At 42.4% G+C, this 24,433-nt stretch overlaps 1 protein-coding gene across 4 annotated transcripts in view; it reads right to left on the bottom strand.

The window, feature by feature from the left end:
• CSMD2 (CUB and Sushi multiple domains 2) overlaps positions 1 to 24,433 on the bottom strand; it is a 689,612-nt gene that overhangs the window by 64,827 nt on the left and 600,352 nt on the right. For all 4 annotated transcript variants that reach the window (XM_027537925.1, XM_027537922.1, XM_027537923.1 and 1 more), the window contains 5 exons: positions 18,164 to 18,244; positions 17,550 to 17,663; positions 9,262 to 9,450; positions 6,715 to 6,861; positions 3,591 to 3,779 (listed from right to left, as the gene is read on the bottom strand). In XM_027537925.1, the coding sequence (XP_027393726.1) occupies positions 3,591 to 3,779; positions 6,715 to 6,861; positions 9,262 to 9,450; positions 17,550 to 17,663; positions 18,164 to 18,244 (720 nt within the window). The remainder of the gene's footprint in view (positions 1 to 3,590; positions 3,780 to 6,714; positions 6,862 to 9,261; positions 9,451 to 17,549; positions 17,664 to 18,163; positions 18,245 to 24,433) is intronic.

The following is a 24,433-nucleotide window of genomic DNA, read 5'->3' as shown; positions in this document are numbered from 1 at the left end:
CAATTCAACTTCTTACTCATGGGAGAGACCTAGCAGGCAAGGATGGCTGTATATAATAATAACAAAGGTAACCCACATCTTTGTCTGGAAAAATCAACCTTGCCTTTAAAATATGAGCAAAGACCACTATACATATGAAGAAAACCAGCAGCGTGAAAGAGATAAACAAAGATAAGACTAATAATAGAAAAGGCTCCTTTAGGAAAGAGAGCTAACTCGGGTAACAGAAGACTTACAGTCTTTAAACCCCTGATTAGCAGGATCAGATGCTCTAGAGGGAGCTCAGGATGGAGAGCAATGGGCCGCCCCCTCAGCCACTGCAGCCTCCCCAGCAGTGCACCGTGAGGGGATCCATGATGGGAAAGAACAGGATGCTGGCCCTAGAGAGCTATTGAGAAAGTCAAGGTGACATACAATAAAATGAGAAGAGTGCTTTGAAAAGAGAGCAAGCTGAAAGTGAGCAAGGAAGGGCCCTTTTAAGTTAAAAACACCATCAACAAAATAAGCATTAAAAAGGAGTGGCAACTGGAGACAAAGGTATGGCTGCCTGCCATATATCAGGAAACACAGGATGTTGCAGCCCTCAAGTCATCCACTCCTCCACCACTACAGTCACCCCCAGGGGTGGGCTCTGAGGAAAATCATGATGGAGACAAATAGGCTGACTCCTCTGCCCCTGCAGCCACCCCAGCAGTGCACCTTGAGGGGATTCAGGATGGGAAAGAAGAGGATGCTGGCCCTAGATAGCTAAGGTGCATATCAAAGGAATGACTTCAATGAGCCCTGACTTCTGCATCTTCCCATATATAGAAGGGCTTCCTCCACCTGCCAACGCAGGAGACACAAGAGGCAGGTGCAATCCCTGGGTCAGGGAGATACCCTGGAATAGGAAATGGCAACCCATTCATGTATTCTTGCTTGGAAAATTCCATGGACAGAGGAGTCTGGCAGGCTACAGTCCATGGGTCACAAAGAGTCAGATGCAACCGAGCATGCACATATATTAAAGAACACTAAACTTATTAACCTGAGGTGCTTGCTTTTCTTTAATTAACAGTAATCTTTTGATGTTCTGACTACCTGGTTTTTATTGCAAAAACTCATATATATCCTGGCTCCTCCCTTGCCTCTTCAGAACAGTCCCTCAGAGCTATCTGAAAGGCTGTCTTCTGAGCCTAAGTCTGCTGTATAAAACACAATTCTCAACTTTTAAGTTGTGAAATAAAATTCATATTTTATGACAAGAAAAACTTAAAAATTTTCTCAGCCCTTTGGCTTCCTCTCTCCCTCCCCATTAGCGTGCACAGTGATCTGCCCTATGCATCAGTGAAACCTCCCCTTTGCTCAATAAAGAGCAACATTCTCCTAGCATCAACAAGTTGTTGTTCAGTCACTAAATCGTGTCCTACTCTTTGTAACCCCATGGACGGCAGCACGCCAGGCTTCCTTGTCCTTCGTTATCTCCTGGAGTTTTCTGATTCATGTCCATTGAGTCAGTGATGCTATCTCATCATCTCATCCTCTGCTGCCCCCTTCTCCTTTTGCCTTCAATCTTTCCCAGTATCAGTGTCTTTCCTAATGAGTTGGCTCTTCATATCAGGTGGCCAAAGTATTGGAGCTTCAGCTTCAGTATCACTCCTTCCAATGAACATTCAGGGTTGATTTTCTTTAGGACTGACTGGTTTGATTTCCTTGCAGTCCAAGGGACTCTCAAGAGTCTTCTTCAACACCACAATTTGGAGGCACCAATTCTTCAGCACTCAGCCTTATTTATGGTCCGACTTTCATACCTGCACATGAGTACTTTGGTAAAGCATAGCTTTGGCTCTACAGACCTTTGTTGGTAAAGTAATGTCTCTGCTTTCTGGGAAAAATCAGAGACAAACATATGCTATCTATGTTTGTCATAGCTTTCCTTCCAAGGAGCAAGCATCTTTTAATTTCATAGTTGCAATCACTGTCTGCAGTGATTCTGGAGCCCAGGAAAATAAAATATGTCACTGTTTCCACCTTTTCCTCATCTATTTGCCATGAAGTGATGGGACCGTGAAGGTGACTGGTAAATTTTTCTTTCTTTTTTATAATGCAGTACACAATGCTGAGAATGTGAGAGGAGAGACCACATGCTGCAGTGGAATTATAAGAGAAGAAAAGCTTTCTGGGCAGCAAGGAGTGTCAAAAGCTGTAGACTTTATATAGGTATGATTCAATAATCTCATTTCTGGGGATTTATTTTAAAGAGATAAATATGGATGTCCCCAAGGACAGAATTATAAGGATTTAAGCAGAAGCACTGTTTATAGCAGCAAAAAATATGGAAGTTCAAATGACCAACAATAGGATGATACTTGAACAAGTGAGTTTTTCTACAGTGCTACAGATCATTGCAAATATTGATAACAAAGTGTATTTAATCATGTAATAAATGCTAACAAAATATGAGAGCTTTGTCCACCAATAATGCCATTTTTATCAATAATATATGAAAGACCAAAGGAAATGTTAAAAGTGGTGATTTCAATTGATGGGGTTATAGGTCTTTTATACTTTTCTTTTGCATTATCTATAGTTTTTTTCTTCAGATCTCTAGTATGAATGTATATTGCTTTAAGAAAAAGAAATTCCACCAATGACCGAAAGCAATGCATGTGAACTGCCTGGTGTGCATCAGGCGCTTGATCACTGCTGATTTCGCAGGTGGTGGTCAGTGTATCAGGCGCTTGATCACTGCTGATTTCGCAGGCGGTGGTCACTGTTCACTCTGCTCCCCCCGCAGCTCGTCTTCTGCTACCTGGCACGCTGCTTCAGACACCGTCAGTTGTGTGGCCTATTTTGTGATCTCTCTTGTTGTCTGTGGCTTTGCAAATGCTCTTGCTGTTGCCTAGAAAGCTTTCCTTGCCAGTGCCTGGCTCTTGACTTCTCTTGTCCTATGAGCCCAAGTGACCCCTCTTATGGGAATTCCCTAGCTGTCGAGGAGCAGGTAGGTCCCCTCTTACCCCTGGGCTCCCCCAACCCCGTTTGCACTCCTGATACAGCACTTCCTTCCTTCTTGCATTTCTGTGCTACATATCTATCTCCCTAAAGAAATCAGTCCTGAATATTCATTGGAAGGACGGATGCTGAAGGTGAAGCTCCAATACTCTGGCCACTTGATGGGAAGAGCCGACTCACTGGAAAAGACCCTGATGCTGGGAAAGATTGAAGGTGGGAGGAGAAGGGGACGACGGAGGATGAGATGGTTGGATGGCATCACTGACTCACTGGACGTGAATCTGAGAAAACCCCAGGGAAGAATGAAGGACAGGGAAGCCTGGCATGCTGTAGTCCATGGGGTCACAAAGAGGACAGGACTTATCAACTGCACAACAACAACCATCTCCTTCTCTGCTCCGAAAACACCGAGGCTTTGTTTTACACATGTGTATATCTCTAGGGCTTCAGACATTATGGATCCTCAGTACATGTTTGCTGAAAGAATGAATTAATCATCCATGAGTAATCCCACATTTGGAAGTGATTGGTCCTGGGACAAGCCCAAGTTGTGGGTAGGACCCAAGCACCCAGTCTCCTCTCTCCCACCAGCTTCTTACCTTGACAGAGAGGAATGGCCTCACTCCACAGGTGGTAGCCCTGGGGGTGCCGGGTACAAATGGCCATGCTGTGTCCCACCAAGCGGTAGCCGGCATTGCAGCCAAAGTGGATGGAGCCTCCGGGCTGGGTGCTGGTCTGGCCCAGAAGGAAGCCATGGAGGGGAGCCCTGGGCAGGCTGCAGTAGGGAGCTGCATGGCAAGATGAGGGTCAGGGACCGTGTGCAGCGGGAAGACAGAGGTGGCCCTTCTTCATGCAGCCCCCCACCCTCCACCCCCCGCCTTGCTTCTCCCCTTCCTTCCCATCTTCACCACTGCCAGGTCAACTGCTAGTTAGGACGTCGATACTGAAAAGCAGTCAATCAATCTAGGACAGCCAAAGAAACGAAAATAAATGAAAGGAAAAGAGAAGGGAAGAGAAGGAAAAGAAAGGGGGAGAAGGAAAGGAACAACAAGAGAAGAAAGAAAAAAAGGAACAGTTCTATGAAGCCCTGGGTCACCTTTGGGTCTGGAGGCAGCACAGGTTGTGCAGCTAAGTTCAGGCTCTCAAATCCTGCTAGCTCCCAAAAAGACACAGAAAACAATCTGATGTGCTTGGTTTCAGAAAGATGTGACTGCAGGGCTGAGGCCTCTGGAGTCAGGGCTGCGCTTGAGTTCCACTGCCCAACTTTCCACAGGTCTGTGACGTGAGACAAATCTCTCAGGCTCTTTTAGCTCCACTTTCCTCACCTGAACGTTGGGATTGGCAATGTCTTCCTCATAGGTTTTGGGATAATTTAAATGGGATCTCGTCTGTAAAGCCCCTAGCCTGGTGCAGGGCACTCTGTGCTCCGTAAATGGTCCGAGTCCTGCTTTCTGTTGTGTAGGGGGCTGGAGGGGGAGAGGGAGTTGTGGCAATCCAGGACGTGAAACCCACAGTCCTCGTTTCCCCTTGACATACAATTTCAATTTATTTCATTCATTTATCCAACAGACAGACATCAAGTGTCTCTTACATGTCAGGTGCTGTTCTAAGTGCTGGGAATACGACAGTGAAGAGAATAGACGAAGACCCCAGCCTCAGAGACCTTGCAACACAAACCTCTGCCAGGGAGCCTCAGGGGGAAGTTCTGTGAGGCCAGGAAAGAGGGCTGACCAAAGGAGCACAAAGAAAAAGCCCGTTCATCTGCTTTCAGCATCCCTGGTGCGGGATAAGTCAGGACGTAGATGCCAGGACCCTTCCTGTGTCTGCTGGCCTCTTACGTGATTACATCCCTCAGCTGGTGAAACTGAAGTTCTCAAACCTCCCCTTCCGAGGCAGATGCCCTCCTTTGCTTCTGCTTTGCCGACTGCATCCTGTTTATGTGGGATCCACAGGTCTACCTCAGTCCCCAGCAAGAATCTCAGTTATAAAATATACTTAGTCACGGTGATAGAGGCGTGGGCAAATTACAAGATTCTCCTGTGTTTCCATTAAGGACTCACTGTTTCACCATGTAATTAATTTACTTTCTGCAGTGGCATATGTATTATAAGTGACTCATTACCCACAAACATGTGATTAATCTTTAAAAACATCAAGCCAAGGGCAACTCCTTAATGACTTCTAGTTCAGGGGGTAGCAATCGGCACAGTGAAATGCTACTAAATTGCTTTATTTCTCTTTTGTGTTAGTAGCTGCTAGGAAATCAGCCTGAATCCCCCTGACAGTAGCTTAAGGTTTCTTTTCCACCAAGAAGAACTGAGACCTGAAGAGGCTAAGTGACTTGTTTAATAATCATTCAAGTAGCGGCTGATGCAGCCCAACTAGCTAAAGGGCGTGAAGCCACCCTCCCTCTTGTGTGTATGTGGGGGGAAAGGAATTGGGGTCTACTTTGCAGAGGAAATGGACTCTGAGAACGTAAAGCTCCTCCTCTTCCCAGGCTCCCTTCAGCTTTCCTGGTTGGCCCTCACCTGGAGCCATCCCTACTCAAGAGTTTCTTAAGATTTCTAGCTTTATATAGCAATAAAGCTAGACCAGCTAAGTTTGAGCTGGTCTTCCAAGTGGGCAGCCTGCGCAAAGAGATGGACTGAGACACAAGAGGCAACTCAGGCTACGTTTTGACATCCCTCTTAATCAATATTCTTTGAAAATTTGCTCAACATTTGTTTGGAACACAGGCCAAATGCAGCTTCCCTGATGGCTCAGATGGTAAAGAATCTACCTGCAATGTGGGAGACCCAGGTGTGATCCCTGGGTGGGGAAGATCCCCTGGAGGAAGAGGGCATGGCAAGCTACTCCAGTATTCTTGCCTGGAGAATCCCATGGACAGAGGAGCCTGATGGGCTACTGTCCATGGGGTCACAAAGAGTTGGACATGAATGAGCGACTTTCAGTTTCTTCCAGGCCAAATGCAGCCAGGGAAAGAGTGCTGTGAGAGGACTAGCCCCTGGTGGAACTGGCTATGGTCTTAGGTAATTCATTTCTGCTCCCAAGCTCACAGAACGGGCCAGCAGCTCAATGGACCCACTACCCTGCAACATGGGCAGCAGGCAGTTTTTCAAGTTTTCTTTCCAATGATAGACAGTAATCCCCAGATGGGAGTTCAGTTAACCTTGATTTTCTCTGCCTCATTACCTTTCTAAGGATAGTTTTGTGTCCTGGCAGATAGTTAGCTGGCGTGGCCCTCAATCTGACTCTGCCTATGAGACGTGGCTCACAGAGCACAAGAGAGGCTCCTGGACTGGGAATACAGCCCACTGTTTGCTGCTTGTCTAATATCTGCCAGTTGGAGACCCACATCTTTAGGATTTTCTGGTTTTAAGGGACTTTTATTAACATTTCAACAGTGTTAGGGACAGGACCACCTATAGGCATTATTAGCTCATATATGATAAACTTGTCTAAAAGACACAGGTTGGCAGTAGGAGCAGCAAGAAGGAAAGGTTAAAAGTGGGGAGGTATAGAGAGAGGAGAGGTGGGATGTCAAGGATACTCTGCAGCTATAGGTGAGAGAGACTCAGTGGAGGAGAAAGGCTGCCGGTCTCCAGGCTCGTGGAGAAGCTACACCGCAGTCGAGAATGTGGCCCATGGCTTATTGTTTTGGGTGAGAAACTTAAGGGGCTCAGGGGCTGTGGCCCTTCCCATGAGTCCTTATGTTTCACTCACCTGAATACCGAATCTTAAAGCCCTTCCGGTTGTAGGCATGGTCAGACGACCAGCGCAGGTAGACGGAGTTGCTTGAGCTGGTGACAACCAGGGGGGCCGAGTAATTCCCACTGAGGGCTTTCAGCAGAGGACTCTGTCCCGAGGGCCCTGCGGGAAGATGGTGGACACGGGATCACAGACTATTGCGGTTACCAGAGATACTAACCTTGATGCCTTAAACGTAACCGCCTTCCATTTCCCCCTCCTCAAGTGAAGACGTGAAGATTTGAGACCGAAACTCAGCACCATCATTGGTCTGTCCACTCCTCTCTCGCATCCACAGGCCTTGCGCGAGGATATCTTCCTCCTGAACCCTAAAGCAGGGATCGAAGAAGTCCCTGCCAAAGCAGAGTGGTTGGCAGGTGAGATGACATCTATTTGCTATCCTGGGACCTGCCCAAGGTCAAGATGCTGGTTAATGGAAGAGCTGGTTTTCAACCTGGGAACTTTTTCTACCTCACCGTCTTACTTGTGCCTATTAAAAAACAGCTCAGGGTCTGCCAGGTAGGAAAAAAAAATATGAATGAATATATAGCAATAAAGCTAGAGGAAACATCAGGTCTCAGTGTCATAAATAACACAGCTCCCCAATATTCCTTCCCAGGGCTCTTCCAGAAGGGCCTCCCTCTTCTTTTTTTTTTTTCCACCTTAAATGCCTGGAAGTGCATTCCAAGAGGGCCGATTCAAGGGCTGCAGAGTACAAAGCTGGATAATGCAAAACACAGGATTTATTATCCTGCAAAGAGCCCTGAGTGATAGTTCTCATATGCGGCTGAGACAGCGCTTGGGAGCGTGGGAAAAGTGATGGACCGTATTACACACGGGAAAGTCATCAGAACTGCTGTGCCAGCTCTGACGGAAAGGGTCAGATGGCTCAGAGAAGTGGCATGCTGGGATGGGTCTGCTGTATTAGACCAGAACACCCACCAGCTGACTCTGACCTTCAGAAGGATCTGGGGGACACATCATTTCCTAAAGCAATAAGAAATGCACTGCGGAGCGGGTGAGGACCAGCATCATCAACAACCTGAGTAATAGCTATCCTCTGTAGGCAGAAACTGATGGGAGGAGATGCTGTCTCAGAGCTGGGCTTCCCAGTATTGATGGGAAGGAGAGGAGTCTAAATGCAGAGGCCAGGTGGAAGCACTGAGCAATCAGGAGAAAGGCTGGGGTGATTACTAAAATGGGCAGCAAAGTTGGGATGGCAACCAGGAGGGCCTGATCTATAGGCTCAATGGAGATGGATCACAGAACGTGATGTTCCTCAGGGCAAGATAGATGGAGAGCCAAAAACAAATGAACATATGAACGAAGCAGATCATGAATATATAACCAAAAGGGCATAGAAAGTTCCAATCACTGGAATAATTTGGAGACTTGAGCCAGAATACTTTGGCTGAAGGAGAGGCTGGGTCCTGATGACACAGGTCCTTGCAAAACAACACCCATGTATACAGTGCTGATTCCCCAAGTCTTTATCCCAAAAGACCTACCACTAGTAATTCAGATAACTGAATATTGGAGAAAAGGGAATGTCTGGATATTTAGAAGACTTCTGTATACAGAGCATGTGAATTCAATGCTGCTACCTGGAACCCAAAGGACTCTCAAGGCTCCTTTGTTACAACGGGGTTAAATATGGCTAGAATTGGTAAGAAATGGAGTCTTATTTCCGAAACTTAACCCCATGGAAGCCTCAACTGCAGTAACTATGCCAGACACAGCAGCCTCATTAGAGTAGATTATTGTCGCCTTGGTTATATGGAATGCAGGTACTGATCTAGCAAGGAATTCTTTTCTATACCCACCAGAAAGGAGAATCGTAAGCAATTTGCATTTACATGAAATAAACAACAGTATACATCCGTGTCTTGCCCCAGAGCTATGTTAATTCTCCTTCTCTGTCATAATGTAGTAGGAAGATATGTGGACCATCTGGACTTCCTGCAGCATAGCTTATTGATTTACTATGTGGATGACATTGTATTAACTGGATCTGATGTGCCAGAAGGAACCACCAGTACAGATGCCTTTGCAAGACACAGGTACTCCAGAGGGTGAGAGAGAAATCCTAAAGAATCAAGTGAACTTTTTAGGGTCCTATGGCCCAGGGCATGCTGAGACATTTCCTCCAAATTAAAGAGCAGGTTATTGCATCTTTACCCTCCTACCACCAAGAAGGAAGCACAGTGTTTGGTAGACTTCTTTGGGTTTTGGAGGCTGCATACTCTTCACTATGACCCATTTACTGGCTAACATTCAAGGTGCCAGCTTTGTGTGGTGGCTAAATTTAAGGGAGGGTGTTATAGAAGGTCCAGGTTGCAATACCAGCAGCCCCATTGTTCGGATCATATAACTCATCAATTTTTATGGTACTGGAGTTTCTGTGGTAGAGAAAGACCTTGCGTGGAACATCTGGAAAGTCCTAACTGGAAGGCTGTGTCATAGATTCCTAGGGTTTAAGCCAGTCGGTACCGTCTGCAGCGGGGAACGATTTAATTTACTTACCATCAAAGATCTCAAACTCATCATACTGCTTCTCACTGAGAAAGTACTCCACTGTGATGGAGATGTTATATTCGGGCTCCACTCTCACCAGCCAAGAGCAGATCTGGAACTGGGGATAGCTGCCAGGGTAGCTCTGACTCAGGATCACACCTGTGGAATCCGTCAGAAGCTCATTCGTTGGGCAGTGCACTTGGAGAAAGAAAGAGAAATACCAGGTATGTGGGATGGAGGTGGAACGAATGCCAACACAATGGCTCGTCCCTGGGGTAGAGGACAACCACTGGAAAGCCAGCCGGCATTTGAGCACATCAAGCAAAATTCCGACACCCCTCCTTATACTGCTCCGTGGTGTGAGTTGGTCTCTGATTCTGTGTCAGTGCCACTGCATTGCTGAGACTCAGGCTTGGCCAGTTGGCTGGAGTCACTTGTTAACTCACATGTGGGGATGATACATACATACAGACAACAATAAGGCATCCTCAAACCCAAGAGTTAACTGGATTTGATTTATACAGAGTATAGGGCGGAGGTAAGCACATGGGATTTTGAGTCTAGTCAAGGCTATGGTTGTTCCAGAAGTCATGTATGGATGTGAGAGCTGGACTATAAAGAAAGCTGAGCACTGAATAATTGATGCTTTTGAACTGTAGTGTTGGAGAAGACTCTTGAGAGTCCCTTAGACAGCAAGGAGATCCAATCAGTCCATCCTGAAGGAAATCAGTCCTGAATATTCATTGGAAGGACTGATGTGAAGCTGACGCTTCAATACTTTGGTCACCTGATGCAAAGAGCTGACTCATTTGAAAAGACTCTGATGCTGGGAAAGATTGAAGGCGGGAGGAGAAGGGGACGACAGAGGATGAGATGCCTGGATGGCATCAACGACTCAATGGACATGAGTTTGAGTAAACTCCGGGAATTGGTGATGGACAGGGAGGCCTGGCGTCCTGCAGTCAATGGGGTCACAAAGAGTTGGACACGACTGAGCGACTGAACTGAACACCTGGATTTAGAGTCCATCTCTGTCACTTACTGCCTATGTGATCTTGAACAAATTACTGCCTTTCTGTGCAAATGCTTCTCCATTGCCAACCCAGAAAGATAACTTGTACCTTACAGTGCTGTTGTATTATACCAAATGTCATATATACACATATATATGTTATGTTATGTAATTATATATTAAGATTATATATGATATGATATTATACATTATATGATACTGTTATTTCATTATATATTAAGATTATATTATATATACTATATATTATAGTATTAAACTAAATAATCTATGTAAAGCATGAAACATATAGCCTCCATAAATTGTAGCAATGATGACTATGATTATACCAGGAACAGAAGGAAACAGCCTAGCATGTGGGATCCAGTTTCCTGACCAGGGATGGAACCTGGGCCCCTTCACTGGGAGTGTGGAGTCTTAGACACTGGACCACCAGGGAAGTCCTATGAAGTTCTTTTTAATTTCAGATTCTTAGAGAAATAATTTACATACAATAAAATGCACAGATTTTAGGTACAATTTGCATTTAGGCAGATGTATACACCTGTGTAACCACTACCACAATCAGAATACAGATTATTTCCATTGCCCCGGAAAGTTCTCTCATGTCCCTTTGCAAACAGTATGATCTGCCCCAATGCTCCAGGGAATCAGTGGTGCTATTTCTATAAACACAGAGGAGTTTTGCTTGTAGCAGAGCTTCATGCGAATAGAATCATATATGTATTATTTTTTGGTCCGGTTTCTTTTGCTAAATGTCGTTTTTGTAGGAGTCGACTGATGCTGATCTATGTATCACCATTTCCTTTGTTTTTATTGCTCTCTAGCAATCATGGGACAATTTGCTTATTGATTCTACTGAGGAACATTGGGGTTGTTTCCATTTTTGGATTATTACAAAATTAATATAAAAGTCTTATTATGGATATGGGTTTTCACTTCTCTTCAGTAAATAACTAGGAGTAGAATTGCTGGGTGATGGGGTAGATGCATTTATCTTCAGAAGAAACTTCTATCCGTTTTCTAAAGTGACCAGAAAGATTTTATATCTCAACCAGCAACATATGAAAATTCTAACTGCTCCACATTTTTTCTAACCCTCATACTGTTAGTCTTAAATTTAAGCTATTCTAGTGGGTGCACAATAATATTTCATTATGGTTTAATTTGCATTTTCCTTGTGACTAATGATGTTGAGCATCTTTTCATATATTTACTGGCCGTTCATTATCTTCTTTTACAAAGTGTCTGTTCAAGTCTCTTGCATATATTTTCATTGGATTGTCTTATTACTCAGTTGTAAAAGTTCCTTACGTAGTCTACATTCAAGGCCTTTTTAAAAATATGCATACTCTGAATATCTTCTCTTATTCTGCAGTTTGTCTTTATTTTTTACATTCATTCCTCTTGGCTTTTCCTTCATGTGTTTTTAATTTGCTTTATCATCTGCATATATACTTATATATCTCTTTTAATGAAATTAGCCTATTTGTCATTTTGAAATATCTCTATTTTTAGTAATACTTCTTGCTTGCAGTATTATTTGAAATTTCTTTATGTTTCTTATGTTTACCATTTTTATGACATATCTTTTTCTCTTCTTTCATATTTCATATCTATCTGGTATTTATATTTAAAGTGCAACTTTTGTAGCAAATAAATAATTACTCTTTAAAGCCTCTAAACTTTTGCATGGTGTTTTGCAACAAAAACTCATCAATATAACCGTATTATACAAATAATATGTTAATCGCTTATTCTTGGTCATTGACAGAGATGTTGAAGTCTACCACCATAATTGTGAATTTGTCTCTTTCTCCCTGTAATTCTATGAATTTTTCCTTTATATATTTCAATACTATTGTTAGGTACCGAGACATTTATGACTCTTACATATTCTTGATAAATTGTGTTATCAGCATGAAATACTCCTCTTTATTCCCTTTAATGCTTTCTGCCTTAAATTCTATTTTGTCTAAGATTCGTTTTGCTACACCAGATTTTAGAGGTCAGTACTTGCTATCTATTTTTTAAAAAATATTTTGTTTCAGATCAGGGATGAATGATACCCTAGAGAGGCAAATGAAGATATTCAATTCTAAGTTCATGGAAAGCCTATAACTAGACTTTGAAATTTTTACCAATCTAAAAATCTCTGATCTCTAATTAGCAGTTTGATTCAATTGTATTTATCATGGTTGCACATATATTTGCACTTAGTTTTGCTATCTTATTTTTTGCAATTTTTGTTAACCATGATTTTTAAAAAATTTCTCCTTTAATGTTTCCTATTGGATTAACCATAGGGCTTCCCAGGTGGCTCAGTGGTAAAGAATCTGCCTACCAATGCAGGAGCCACAGGAGTCACAGGTTCGACACCTGGGTCAGGAAGGTTCCCTGGAGGAGGAAATGGCAACCCACTCTGGTATTTGCCTGGGATAATCCCATGGACAGAGGAGCCTGGATGGCCATAGCCCACAGGGTTGCAAAAAGTTGGACATGACTGAATGACTGAGATGCAAGCATTGTATTAATAAAATTTTCTTTACTCTCATTATTTTCGATTATGGATTTAGAATGTATGCATACTGTGGCATACATAATTTAAGAAAACTATGTATAAGTTTAAACATTGTATTTAAATGTATATATTTTTAATAATGTACATGGTTAATCAATATTTATGATTTTCCTCAGCAAGAAAGGGTCCTTAACTCATTTTTTCTTTCTTCTAAATAAGTTCTCCAGTGTAATTTATTTGTCCAGTTGTCTTCTGATTTTTTATTTTCTACAGTCTACATAAACATATCTACTACTGTATTTTACTGATTTCTTGTTATTGCTGTTCAGTCGCTCAGTCGTGTCTGACTCTTTGTGACTGCATGACCTGCAGCAAGCAGTCCGTGCAGAAACACTGATATCTTAGCTTATTGTTAGTTTTTATATCCGAATCATTCTACCTGTATTCATTTTCTTGCTGAACACCAAAAGAAAAAAATGTATAAATTGGACATCATCAAAATTAAAAACTTCTGTGCTTCAAGAACCCCATTAAGAAAGTGAAAAAACAATCCACAAAATGGGAAATAATTTTTGAAAATCACACATCTGATTCAGGACTTGCATTTAGAATATATAGATAAATCCTACCACTCAATAATTAAACAGATAGTTGCTAAATGTGGTAGATATTTCTGGGGTTTACCAATATCACATTTTCTTTTATTTCCTGAGCATATAAAAAACTTCACTTTCCATCCATGTGCCTATTTCTGGCCAATGAGATGTGAGTAGAACCATGAGTGTCACTTTGGGGCTGAGGAAGTGAAAAGCCCTTATGCGAATGTCCATTTCTGTCTTCCTTTGCTGCAACGGAGGTTGGAAGAGCGGGCCTAGATTTCAGACAGCAGCACAAGAGTCAAGCAGCCTGGATCATGGAGTTAGCAGCTCTATAGAGTTATTTGGATTTCAGAAAATTTTTTGAAGAAGATATAAACTTTTGTTGTGTTAAACCACTGAGATGTGGGGATTGCTTGTTATTGAGTAATGTACTGAAGTGTATCCTTTAATTATGCTTTTAGTAGGGCAGTAACTACTTAGTCCTTGTGTATCTGAAGATTTCATTAATTCATTCTCACTCTTAACTGATAATTTAGCTGGGTTTATAATTTCAGTTTACAATTATATTTTCTGCTGCATTTTATCTTTTGGTAGGTATTATTTTTGATTCAATAGTGCTATGAGTCTGATTTAGCTTTTATCCATGAAAAGATAAATATATATTTAAATATAATGCTTTCTCTTTATCCTTGATATTCTATAATTATACTGTAGATTTTTTAGGTTTGAATTTCACCAAATTTTCTATGTTGCCATAGCAAGCCTTCAAGATAACAAGAAAAATGTCTTATCCTTGTCAGAGAAGACTAGGACTTCATTGGAAAGGCATTATCTGAGGCAGAAAAGAGAAGAATAAGCCAAAAGATAAAAGAAAGTTATACAATGAAGTGGTTATGAATGGAAAATGATCTCTATTAAGGGACTGGAAGATAATATAGTTAAGATGGCAGTGAGACCCAGACTGGCCCATGGATTCAACTCAGTCTCTATAAAAATCTCAGTTCATTTCTTTGTAGATATTGACAAGTTGATTCTAAAATTCAGGAAATTCAGTAGACTCAGAATATCCAAAATAATCTTGAAAATGAAGAACAAAGTTGGAGAACTCACACTTTTTGATTTCAAAACGTATGACCAAGCTACAGTAATCAAGATGGTGGAGTACTTGCATAATGATAGATTCAAGAGAATAGAATTGAGGATCAGGAAATAAACCTTTCAATTTACTTTTCTGTGTCCCTGGGGCTAGCCTGGCATGGTGGATCAACTATACTCCAATAAAAATTGTCTTAAAACCCCAATTCATAGTCAATTGATTTTGACAGGGTGCCAAGACAATTCAATGGGGAAAGAACAGTCTTTCCAGCAAGTGACGCCAGGACAATTAGATATCTATACACAAAATCACGAAGTTGGACTCCTACCTCACACTATATATAAAAATGAACTCAAAACAGATAAAGTCCTAAATGTTAGAGCTAAAACTATAAACTCTCAGAGGAAAACACAGACGTAAATCTTCTTGACCTTGGATTAGGCAATAGTCTTAGATATGACACAAAAAGTACAAGCACCAAAAGAAAAAATACATAAATTGGACATCATCAAAATTAAAAACCTCTGTGCTTCTAAGAACACCATCAAGAAAGTAAAAAGACAACCCACAAAATGGGAAATTTTTTAAAAAAAATCACACATCTGATAAAGGACTTGTATCTAGAATATATATAAAAACTCCTACAACTCAATAATCAAACAGATAAATAACAATCAAAGATGGGCAAAGGATCCGAATAGACTTTTCTTTGTGCAAATGAACAATAAGCACATGAAAAAATGCTGGAAATCTTAGCCATCGGAATATGCAAATCAAAACAATAATGAGGTACCCACTACACTCACTAGGATGGCTGTAATTAAAAAGACAGGTAATAACTGAGAGGACATGGAAAGATTGAAACCCTCATACAATGCTGGTGGGAATGGAAGATGGTTCAGCCACTATGGAGGATACTCTGGCAGTTCCTTAAAAGCTTAAACATAGAGTTACCAATTACCATATGACTTAGCAATTCTACTCCTAGATACATACCTAGGAGAAGCGAAAACGTATGTTTCACATAACTTGTACATGAATGCTCATAGCAGCATTATTCATAATAGCTACAAGTGGAAACAACTCAAATACCCATCATCAGTGAGTATATAAACAAAATGTGGTATGTATACAATGGAATGTGTGCGTGCTAAGTCACTTCAGTCGTGTCCGACTCTGCGACCCTATGGATTGTAGCCCACCAAGCTCCTCTGTCCGTGGGATTTTCCAGACAAGAATACTACAGTGGGTTGTCATGCCCTCCTCCAGGGGATCTTCCCAACCCAAGGACTGAACCTGTGGCCCCTGCATTGCAGGCAGATTCTTTACCACTGAGTCATGGAGGAAGTCCACAATGGAATATTACTGGGCAAAAAAAAAGGAATGAAGTGCTGATACATGCTACAACATGAATGAACTTTTAGAACATTATACTACATGAAAGAAGGCAGTCACAAATGACCACACATTGTAGGAGTCCATTTATATTAACCTAGAATAGGCAAATTCAGAGACAGAAACTGGTTTGGTGATTGCCTGGATCTGAGGGGGCTGGAAAGAAATGGGAACTGACTGTTAACTGACTGCAAGACTTCTTTTTTGGGGGGGGGGTGATTAAAATGTTCTAAAATGGATTGTGACAATGGTGGCAAAACCCTGAAGGTGCTAAAAACCATTGATGCATACACTTAAAGTGGATGGGCTGCATGCATATGAATTATACCCTGATAAAGCTGTTGTTACAAAAAAAGACTATGAAGGGTCATACTTTGGGAAGCCAGCATGACACCGAGTCCCAGAGGAAAGCATGAGGCTGAGAATGGAGAGTAAAGCAGGAAGACTGGAGCCACGTAGACATAGAAACAGAGCCAGAGATGATGAGAAACTAGGGCTGGAGCTAATCAACGATGAAGACTAAAGTTCACTGTAACTGGGGGCTGGTCATCTGGTATGTGGATGGGTCAGCTCAACTGAAATAGATCCTGAATTTCTCAGTATATCAGCAGCCTGATTCTGGGGCTTGTGGTCCCTCTCTTCCTCGATAACAATCCATATTACAGATTCTCCCTACTCTTGTTTTCTTAGAGATGGAGGAGAAGCTGACCTGCTTCTCCATAGGCTACTAAATATCTGTTGGTAGCAACAGCACTAGAAGCAGCAGCAGAACTAGAAACTCTAATAAGAGGCCACACCGAACAGTGACTACGGGCCAGGCATAGTTCCAAAGTGCTTTACACTGCTGACTCATGTAATTCCTCATAACAAGGCCATGACATTAGTAATATCATTATCCTTATTTTGGAGAAGGAAATGGCAACCCACTCCAGTATTCTTGCCTGGAGAATCCCATGGACGGAGGAGCCTGGTGGGCTACAGTCCAAGGGGTCGCAAAGAGTCGGACACGACTGAGCGAATAGTCTTATCCTTATTTTACCAATTAGGCACAGGACAGTTAGGTATCTTGCCCCAAGTCAGATGCCTCGTGAGCGGAAGGTATTGTTTTGGGGTGTTAGCTGGGGTAACTTGGTGAAGCGCATCCACCTTCAGTCATCACTCCACTGGAATAAAGACAACTGCGGTCTCTTGGTTGCCTAGCTCAGCACACAGGGTTTTGGACACACCTGTACTCCAGTAAGGCAAGGTTGGTGTGTGAGCCTCAACTCCCACCAGAGGTCCCATGACCTCCTTCCATTTCCAGGGAGTGTCAGTTAGAAAAAAGGAAGGAATTTCCCTGATTAAGATTCTGCACTTCCAATGTAGGGGGTGTGGGTTCAATCCCTTGTCAGGGAACTAAGATCCCACCTACCTTCCAACAAGGCCAAGATTTTTTTTTTTTTAAAGCAAAAAGGACAGAAATAAATGAGGCCTCTATGGCCAATTCAAAGCCCTGGATCTAGAAGCAGGGCAGAGAACCTACCTAGAACACTCACTCACTCATTCCAGCATTTGCCAAGTGACCTCTTACTTCACGGGCAGGGGCTGGGAATACAGAGAAAGGAAAACAGGGGCTCTGTTTTGGAGAAACTCTAAAGCATGGTTCACTGCAATTACCTTCACATATTGGGGGCGGCCCTTCAAACTGCAGGTAAGTTCCAAGTTTGCAGGTCAGGATTTCATTCCCCACTAAGGTAAATCCAGGGAGGCACCGGTAGCGTACGATGTCACCTGTCAAGGAGAGACCAATATGGGGATTTCCTGGAGAAGACTGGGTAGGGCTGACTGGCACCCCTTAGTACCACTTGAACCCACTTCCAGGCAAGATGATCAGTGACGGGGTGTGTTCTGTTGAGTGAACAATTAGCTCATCTCCAATCGAATGACACAGATGACCACAGCTCCCCTCTCGCAGCTCAGCTGTGTTGAGCCTAAGAATGGTCCACGATCCAGGAACTTTTTATAGTGTCCTGTATGGACTTATTTCAAAAGACATCCTGACTTGAATCATGGAAGAAAATCTCTTTTCTAGCTCCTCTGGCTATGCATGGCTAAAACAAAGAGTGACTGTATTTTGAGTGAACCTCAGTTGACAGAATATCAACCCGTTTGCGTTGAGTCTATTGTTCCTCTTCATGGACAGGAGAGAGAGCTGAGCCCCACTGGCCAGAACTGCCCCCCACCCCGTCCCTCCTCCCCAGCCCAGTCCTTGCTGGCATGGGAGATGTTACCTATGTTGAATTCTTCATTCTCTGTGACAACTTCAGCATTGGGGAGGATGGTGGGAGGAGGGCATTTGGTGAGTGGATAAGCTGAAAAGACAAGAGCAGACAAGTTGATGTAAGAGCATCACTCTTGGGACACGTGGTCATTCACTAGTTCAGCACCTCATGTTTTCACTCCTCATCTATCCACACAGCAGATGTTAACGAGTATTTATCTGCACACAGGAGAAAGTCAGCCAAGTACTATCTTGCTTATCTGCTGCCATCTTTTTGTTGGTTTGTTTGCTTTTGATGCAAAAACCAGGAACCAAATATCAAGACTAATGATAAAGGAGAGAGGATATAAGAAGTTGGTGACAGGGCCCAGTGCTGAAGAGAGGGGAGAGAAGCTACTGTATGTCAGTATATTGTAGATCTGTATAGTCAAAGCTACAGTCTTTCCAGTAGTCATGTACGGATGTGAGCGTTGAACCATAAAGAAGGCTGAGTGCCGAAGAATTAATGCTTTTGAATTGTGATACTGGAGAAGACTCTTGAGAGTCCCTTGGACTGCAAGGAGATTAAACCAGTCAATCCTAAAGGAAATCAACCCTGAAGATTCACTGGAAGGACTGATGCCGAAGCTCCAATACTTTGGCCACCTAATGAAGAGCTGACTTATTGAAAAGGACCCTGATGCTGGGAAAAACTGAGAACAAGAGAAGAAGTGGGTGGCAGAGGATGTGGTTAGCTAGTGTTACCAACTCAATGGACATGAACCTGAGCAAACCCCGGGAGATAATGAAGGACAGGGAAGCCTGGCGTGCTGCAGTCCATGGGGTCCCAAAGAGCTGGACACGACTTAGCGACAGAACAACAACAACTGTATCTCAGGCACTTTCATGCTTTGTCACCTTGAATTTTCACAATAGCAGATTCCCCTGTGAGGTGTTCTCACTTTACTTATGAGCAAGTTGAGATTGAGAAAGGTTCAGTTACTTCTCTAGGGTCACACAGGAAGTAAGTGGCACAGGCAGGGTTTGAATCCAGGTTTGGCTGCTCTCATATCCCATGTTCTTTCCACTAGTCACCATCTAAATGCTCTGTGTGGTCTAGGTGAGGGCCAGCACGATTGCTAATTTCTCTTTTGACCTTGGGCCAAGTGCTGTGGCTTCAGTGGATTTTCTAAACCGACAAGCATCTCCCTCTGGGCAGAGACTGGCCTATGCGTGGAGGGTATCACTGAGGCCAAGTTCAATGTGGGCTCGTAACTAGGCTGCCTTTCATTACCTGGCACATGGTTGAGCACTGAGTGTTAGTCAGCTGCTGTTGCCACCACTGTTGTTATTATCTCTGAAAACACTTCAACTCTTGCTGTTTCGAAAAATAGTACTCTCTTTTTTTTTGAAATTTACCACTGGCAACACTTGCATGCTCAGTCACTCAGCTATGTTCGACTCTTTGCGACCCCATGGACTGTAGCCCATCAGGCTCTTCTGTCCCCGGGATTTATACTGCACCATAAACATTAAAGGCACAGAGGAAACTTTTCAGCTCGAGATTGAAACCCTATGCAGAAATACGGACTAAATATGAAAGATAGGGCAAGAAAGTGCTGGGGACAGTGCTAGGTGGTGGGGTACCCTTCACGGTGAACATCACTCTAGGATGACGTCACTTAGAGCCCGAGGCACGTGAAACACGAGTTCCAGATGCTCACGGGGCCTTCTGACATTCAATTCACCAATGCAGAAGTAAGCAGACAGTCCTTGCCTCACAGAACTTAGAGCCAGCAGAGGAAACAGTCACCAATTTTTGGTGGTCCCAGTGCAGGGGACACGGGTTCGATCCCTGGTCTGGGAAGATTCCACGTGCTTCGGAGCAACTGCTGCTGCTGCTGCTAAGTCACTTCAGTCGTGTCTGACTCTGTGCGACCCCACAGACGGCAGCCCACCAGGCTCCCCCGTCCCTGGGATTCTCCAGGCAAGAACACTGGAGTGGGTTGCCATTTCCTTCTTCAATGCATGAAAGTGAAACGTGAAAGTGAAGTCGCTCAGTCGTCCCTGACTCTTAGTGACCCCATAGACTGCAGCCCACCAGGCTCCTCCGTCCATGGGATTTTCCAGGCAAGAGTACTGGAGTGGGGTGCCGTTGCCTTCTCCGTGACAACTAGTTAGGCAATATTAATGGACTATTTGCATATTTATTTTTAACTCTCTGTTCATGTCCTTTGCTTCTATTTTTCCTACAAATTTGAAAAACTCTATGTATATTCAGGTTGGTCTTTGCCTATTAACATATTTCCCAATTTATCATTTGCTCCTGATTTGTTTATGGCACTCTTCTGGTGTGTACAAGCATTCAATTTTTATTTAGCCAGTTCTCAATGTTTTCCTTTGTAGAATTTTTAAAAAATTGATACCTTACATTCTCAGCCTCATGCTTACCTTTAAAACATACCTTCTAAAACTTTCTAAGACACATTTCACTTTCCCAGAAAAAAAAAAATCGTTCAAAGAAATCTCTGCCTAAGCACAGCCTGGGTATTTTATAGTTTGTGGTTATAGTTTGATAGACGATCAATTTCCCATTACATTTTAAAAATTAATTTTTTAAAATTAAAAATTTCTGCTCAATGCAGAAAGCTGGTGGAATACTTAAAAACAATAATTCTCCAAGTCCCACTACCTGGGTATAACTATTGCTAGCATTTTAGTGTATGACTTTGGATCTCTTACAGAAAACTCTTCTCTCCCCACAAACACACTCTGGATCAGCCGTGTTATGACTACAGAACTCAAGGGCAGGGGTGCATTCAAAACTTCTCTGTTTCCTTTTGTCTGCATCCCCTTGTTCCCCTGGGGAGTGAAGCACTGAACAGCTTAGTCTCCAGTACATGTTAACATGCTAATAGGTGGGCAGAGCCCTCAGCTCCAGCAGTAGACACTATGGGTCATTCACTGCACATTGAATTCTTTCCCATTGACTCTCTTGCTACATTCCTCCTTGGGCTGAATTGGCCTTACCTCTGATACTTCCTGGGGTTTCCCAGGTGGCTCAGTGGTAAAGAATCAGCTTGCCAGTGCAGGAGACCCAAGAGACTTGGGTTTGATCCCTGGGTTGGGAAGACCCTGTGGAGTAGGAAGTGGCAACCCACTCCAGTATTCTTGCCTGGAAAATTCCGTGGACAGAGGAGCCTGCTGGACTACATACAGTCCAGGGGGTCACAAAGAGCTGGACACGACTGAGCAACTGAGCATGCACACTGAAGCTTTTAAAGCCAAATTAGCTTAGGGAGAAACGTAGTTCATATGGTTCAGTTCAGTTTACCTGATGACTCTGGGCTCTGCACTTGGATTTGGGGTCCAAGCCCAGCTGATACTAAAATGCCTTCCCTTGCCATTGTTCCTTGTATATATCTCTTTCTCAAGAAACTCACAAAGATGCGGTGGCTATGATCCATGTTAGGGATCCGTAATCATTGCATCCTTTGGCTATATCATCATCTGAAAGTGTTAGGAAAGTGTCAGTTGCTCAGTTGTGTCTGATTCTTTGCAACCCCATGAACTAGTCCGCCAGGCTCTTCTGTCCATGGCATTCTCCAGGCAAGAATACTGGAGTGGGTTGCCATTCCCTTCTCCAGGGGATCTTCCTGACCCAGGAATCGAAACGCAGGTCTCCTGCATTGCAGGCAGATTCTTTACCACCCGAGCCACCAGGGAAGCCCACCATCATCTGAGCCTTCCCCCCGCCCCAAAAATCGTATGCTTTTTAAAAATTAAACAATAGAAAGTAAACATTTCCCTTAATCAGTGATTGTATTCCACATGAATGACTTTTAATGGCTGTATTTTCCTCCATTTGCATGTATGTGTCAATCTGTACACCCAATCTCCTATTATTTCACATTTGGATTGTTTCTAATTTACCTGTTACAAATAGCACTTCAAGGAATATCTTTATACACAAATTTTTGCACAATTCTCAGAACTAGGATTGGTGGGTCCTAGATAATTGTTAATTAGGAACCCTGGGTGTAAGTAACACAAATCAGCTGAGGGTAGAAGAAGCTTCTCAAGAGAAAAGTGAACCCAAGGGTGGCTTTGTACCCAGACTTCATAAAGGCAGAGGACAAGCAACTGTAGGGCCACCAGGAATCCAGGAAACTTTCCTATGTGTCTGTCTCAGTGGTTCTTCTGTACGTAGGACTTCTCTATTTCTCAGTCTCTATGGACGATAGAAGACAGGCAATCCACTGCACTTGGATTTATACCTTCCCTCTTCAGGAGACAAGTCCAGGAAGAAAGAGAATCTCTCAGGTTCAATCTCGAGTTTCCGAGAGAGAGCATCTGATTTATCTCTGCTGGAATCAGGGCAGGTGCCCATCTTTAGTTTCAGTTCCTGTTCCTGGGGTTGGGGACGCATGTGGAGGGGAGTCATGATGTACAAATACAGCCGACAGATGCCCACGTGAGTGGGGAAGTTAAGGAGAGCATTATGAGCTGTGTAGATACCTGAAAATGTCTTGACTCTGGCTAATCACATTGTGTTCATCTTTTGGTATGTATTCTCAGACTTCTCACCACTAAGTGGGCCACTCTCTGCAACCTTCACAATAGGATTATCATTTTTAAAGGATCATTACAGATTATTCTTTACTATGAAAGAATCCATTTTCTCTATTGAATGCTTTTGCTTTGAATCCTTTTCTTTGATTGTTATTGTTGTGGTTATAAAATACATCACCACCCAGCTTTTATTTTAAAGCTGTCACATTGTCTTAGTTTATTCCTGGTACAGAAAACCCTATTATAAAGTCTAGTTATAGTATATTTAGCCTAATATAAGAGTCTTTGTGTTTTTAATAGGGAGTTGGGCTTTAATAAATTTGTATTTGTCATAATAGTTGAACTTGTTTTACTTGTGCTTATTCTGTGTTTTCTATAGCTTTGTTTCTACACAGCTGCCTTTGTTTTCTTCTTTTTATCTGTGAATTATGCTTTGCTTCATTTTTTTTCTTTTAGCAATTTGGAAGTACTGTAGTTGAGTTTTAATTTATTGATGGCTAAAATATATACTTGGAATCCTTCTTTTTCTAATTATAAAATCAATAATTGAATAATATCTATTGATTTCTCTACCATGGAAGATGAAGACATTTAATTGTTCCTCTCTCTTCTAAAAATATCTGGGCATTTGTTAATATGAAATGATTACTTTTAAACTTCTAAGAATGAATTGTATTTGGATTGTTTTGAATCTATACTTTCAATTATTATTAGAGCTAAATCTGTGATTAGTCAATTCATCCCATTTTATCTTTTCTTTTATACAGTTTCTCTATAGAGTTATTTATAGTTATCTCTATATTGAGTTATTTGTTCATCCTTTGCTGGGTAGCTACTTCCTCGAGTTAACAATTCAAACTGAGACTTTGGTTGACACTCATTTTAAGCTCTTCGATATCTCATTTTAAGTTCTTGGATATCTGCAAATGACTATCTCTTACTGCATATGTGAAGCTCCCAACAATTTTTTTTTTCTTGAACAAGTCTAAAAATCCCTCCTTCATTTTCTGGAATCGAAAATTTCTGGAATTTTCACGTAATCTGAGAATTGTTGATTTTGGCTTCTTGTAGTTCGTTTTCTCAGCCTGGGTTCCAGTAGCTTTCTTCTGCCCTTCACCCTTATAAATTGGAAAACTTGCCAGGCTGGTTTTGATTTCTCCTGGTATACAGTGAACTCTTTATCCTATATGCACAGATTTCCCCTTAATCTCAGAAGAGTTTTATTTTATTATTTCTATTCTATCCATCAGGTTCTTCTCCTCAGAAATACTTCTTATCAGTATGTTGGTTCTTTGGCCACTGGGTCTCTTTATTTACCATCTTCTCCTTTATCATTTTCAAGTCCTTGTCCCTTTTTCTCTTCATAAGGAGCTTTTCCAGTTTGGCCTCCACATCTCTGAATTGTTTTTCTATAGCGTCAATTCTGCTCTTTGCTGGTTCATATGCCAATTTAAAGTGTGCAATTGCGTTTCTTTAAAACTTTTGTTTTTTATAGCTGGCTCCCCTCATAAATAAAACTTTTAATTTGTAACAATCACAAAGGTGTAGGAGAAGTTGGAATTATAGTAACAAAACTTTCTCCACGAACCAATTGAAAGTTGAGTTACCAACATGATATCCCACAACCACAGAATATTTCAGCGTGTAGTTCCTATAAATAAGCACATTCTCCCACACAGTCACAGTACAAGCACCAAAGGAGGAAATTAACACTGATACATTGCCATCT

This window comes from Bos indicus x Bos taurus, chromosome 3 (assembly GCF_003369695.1).
Source record: "Bos indicus x Bos taurus breed Angus x Brahman F1 hybrid chromosome 3, Bos_hybrid_MaternalHap_v2.0, whole genome shotgun sequence".
In the NCBI taxonomy this organism is placed as follows: Eukaryota; Metazoa; Chordata; class Mammalia; order Artiodactyla; family Bovidae; genus Bos; species Bos indicus x Bos taurus.
Note: the sequence above shows the minus strand (reverse complement) of the source record. Positions and strands in the feature narration are given on the sequence as shown.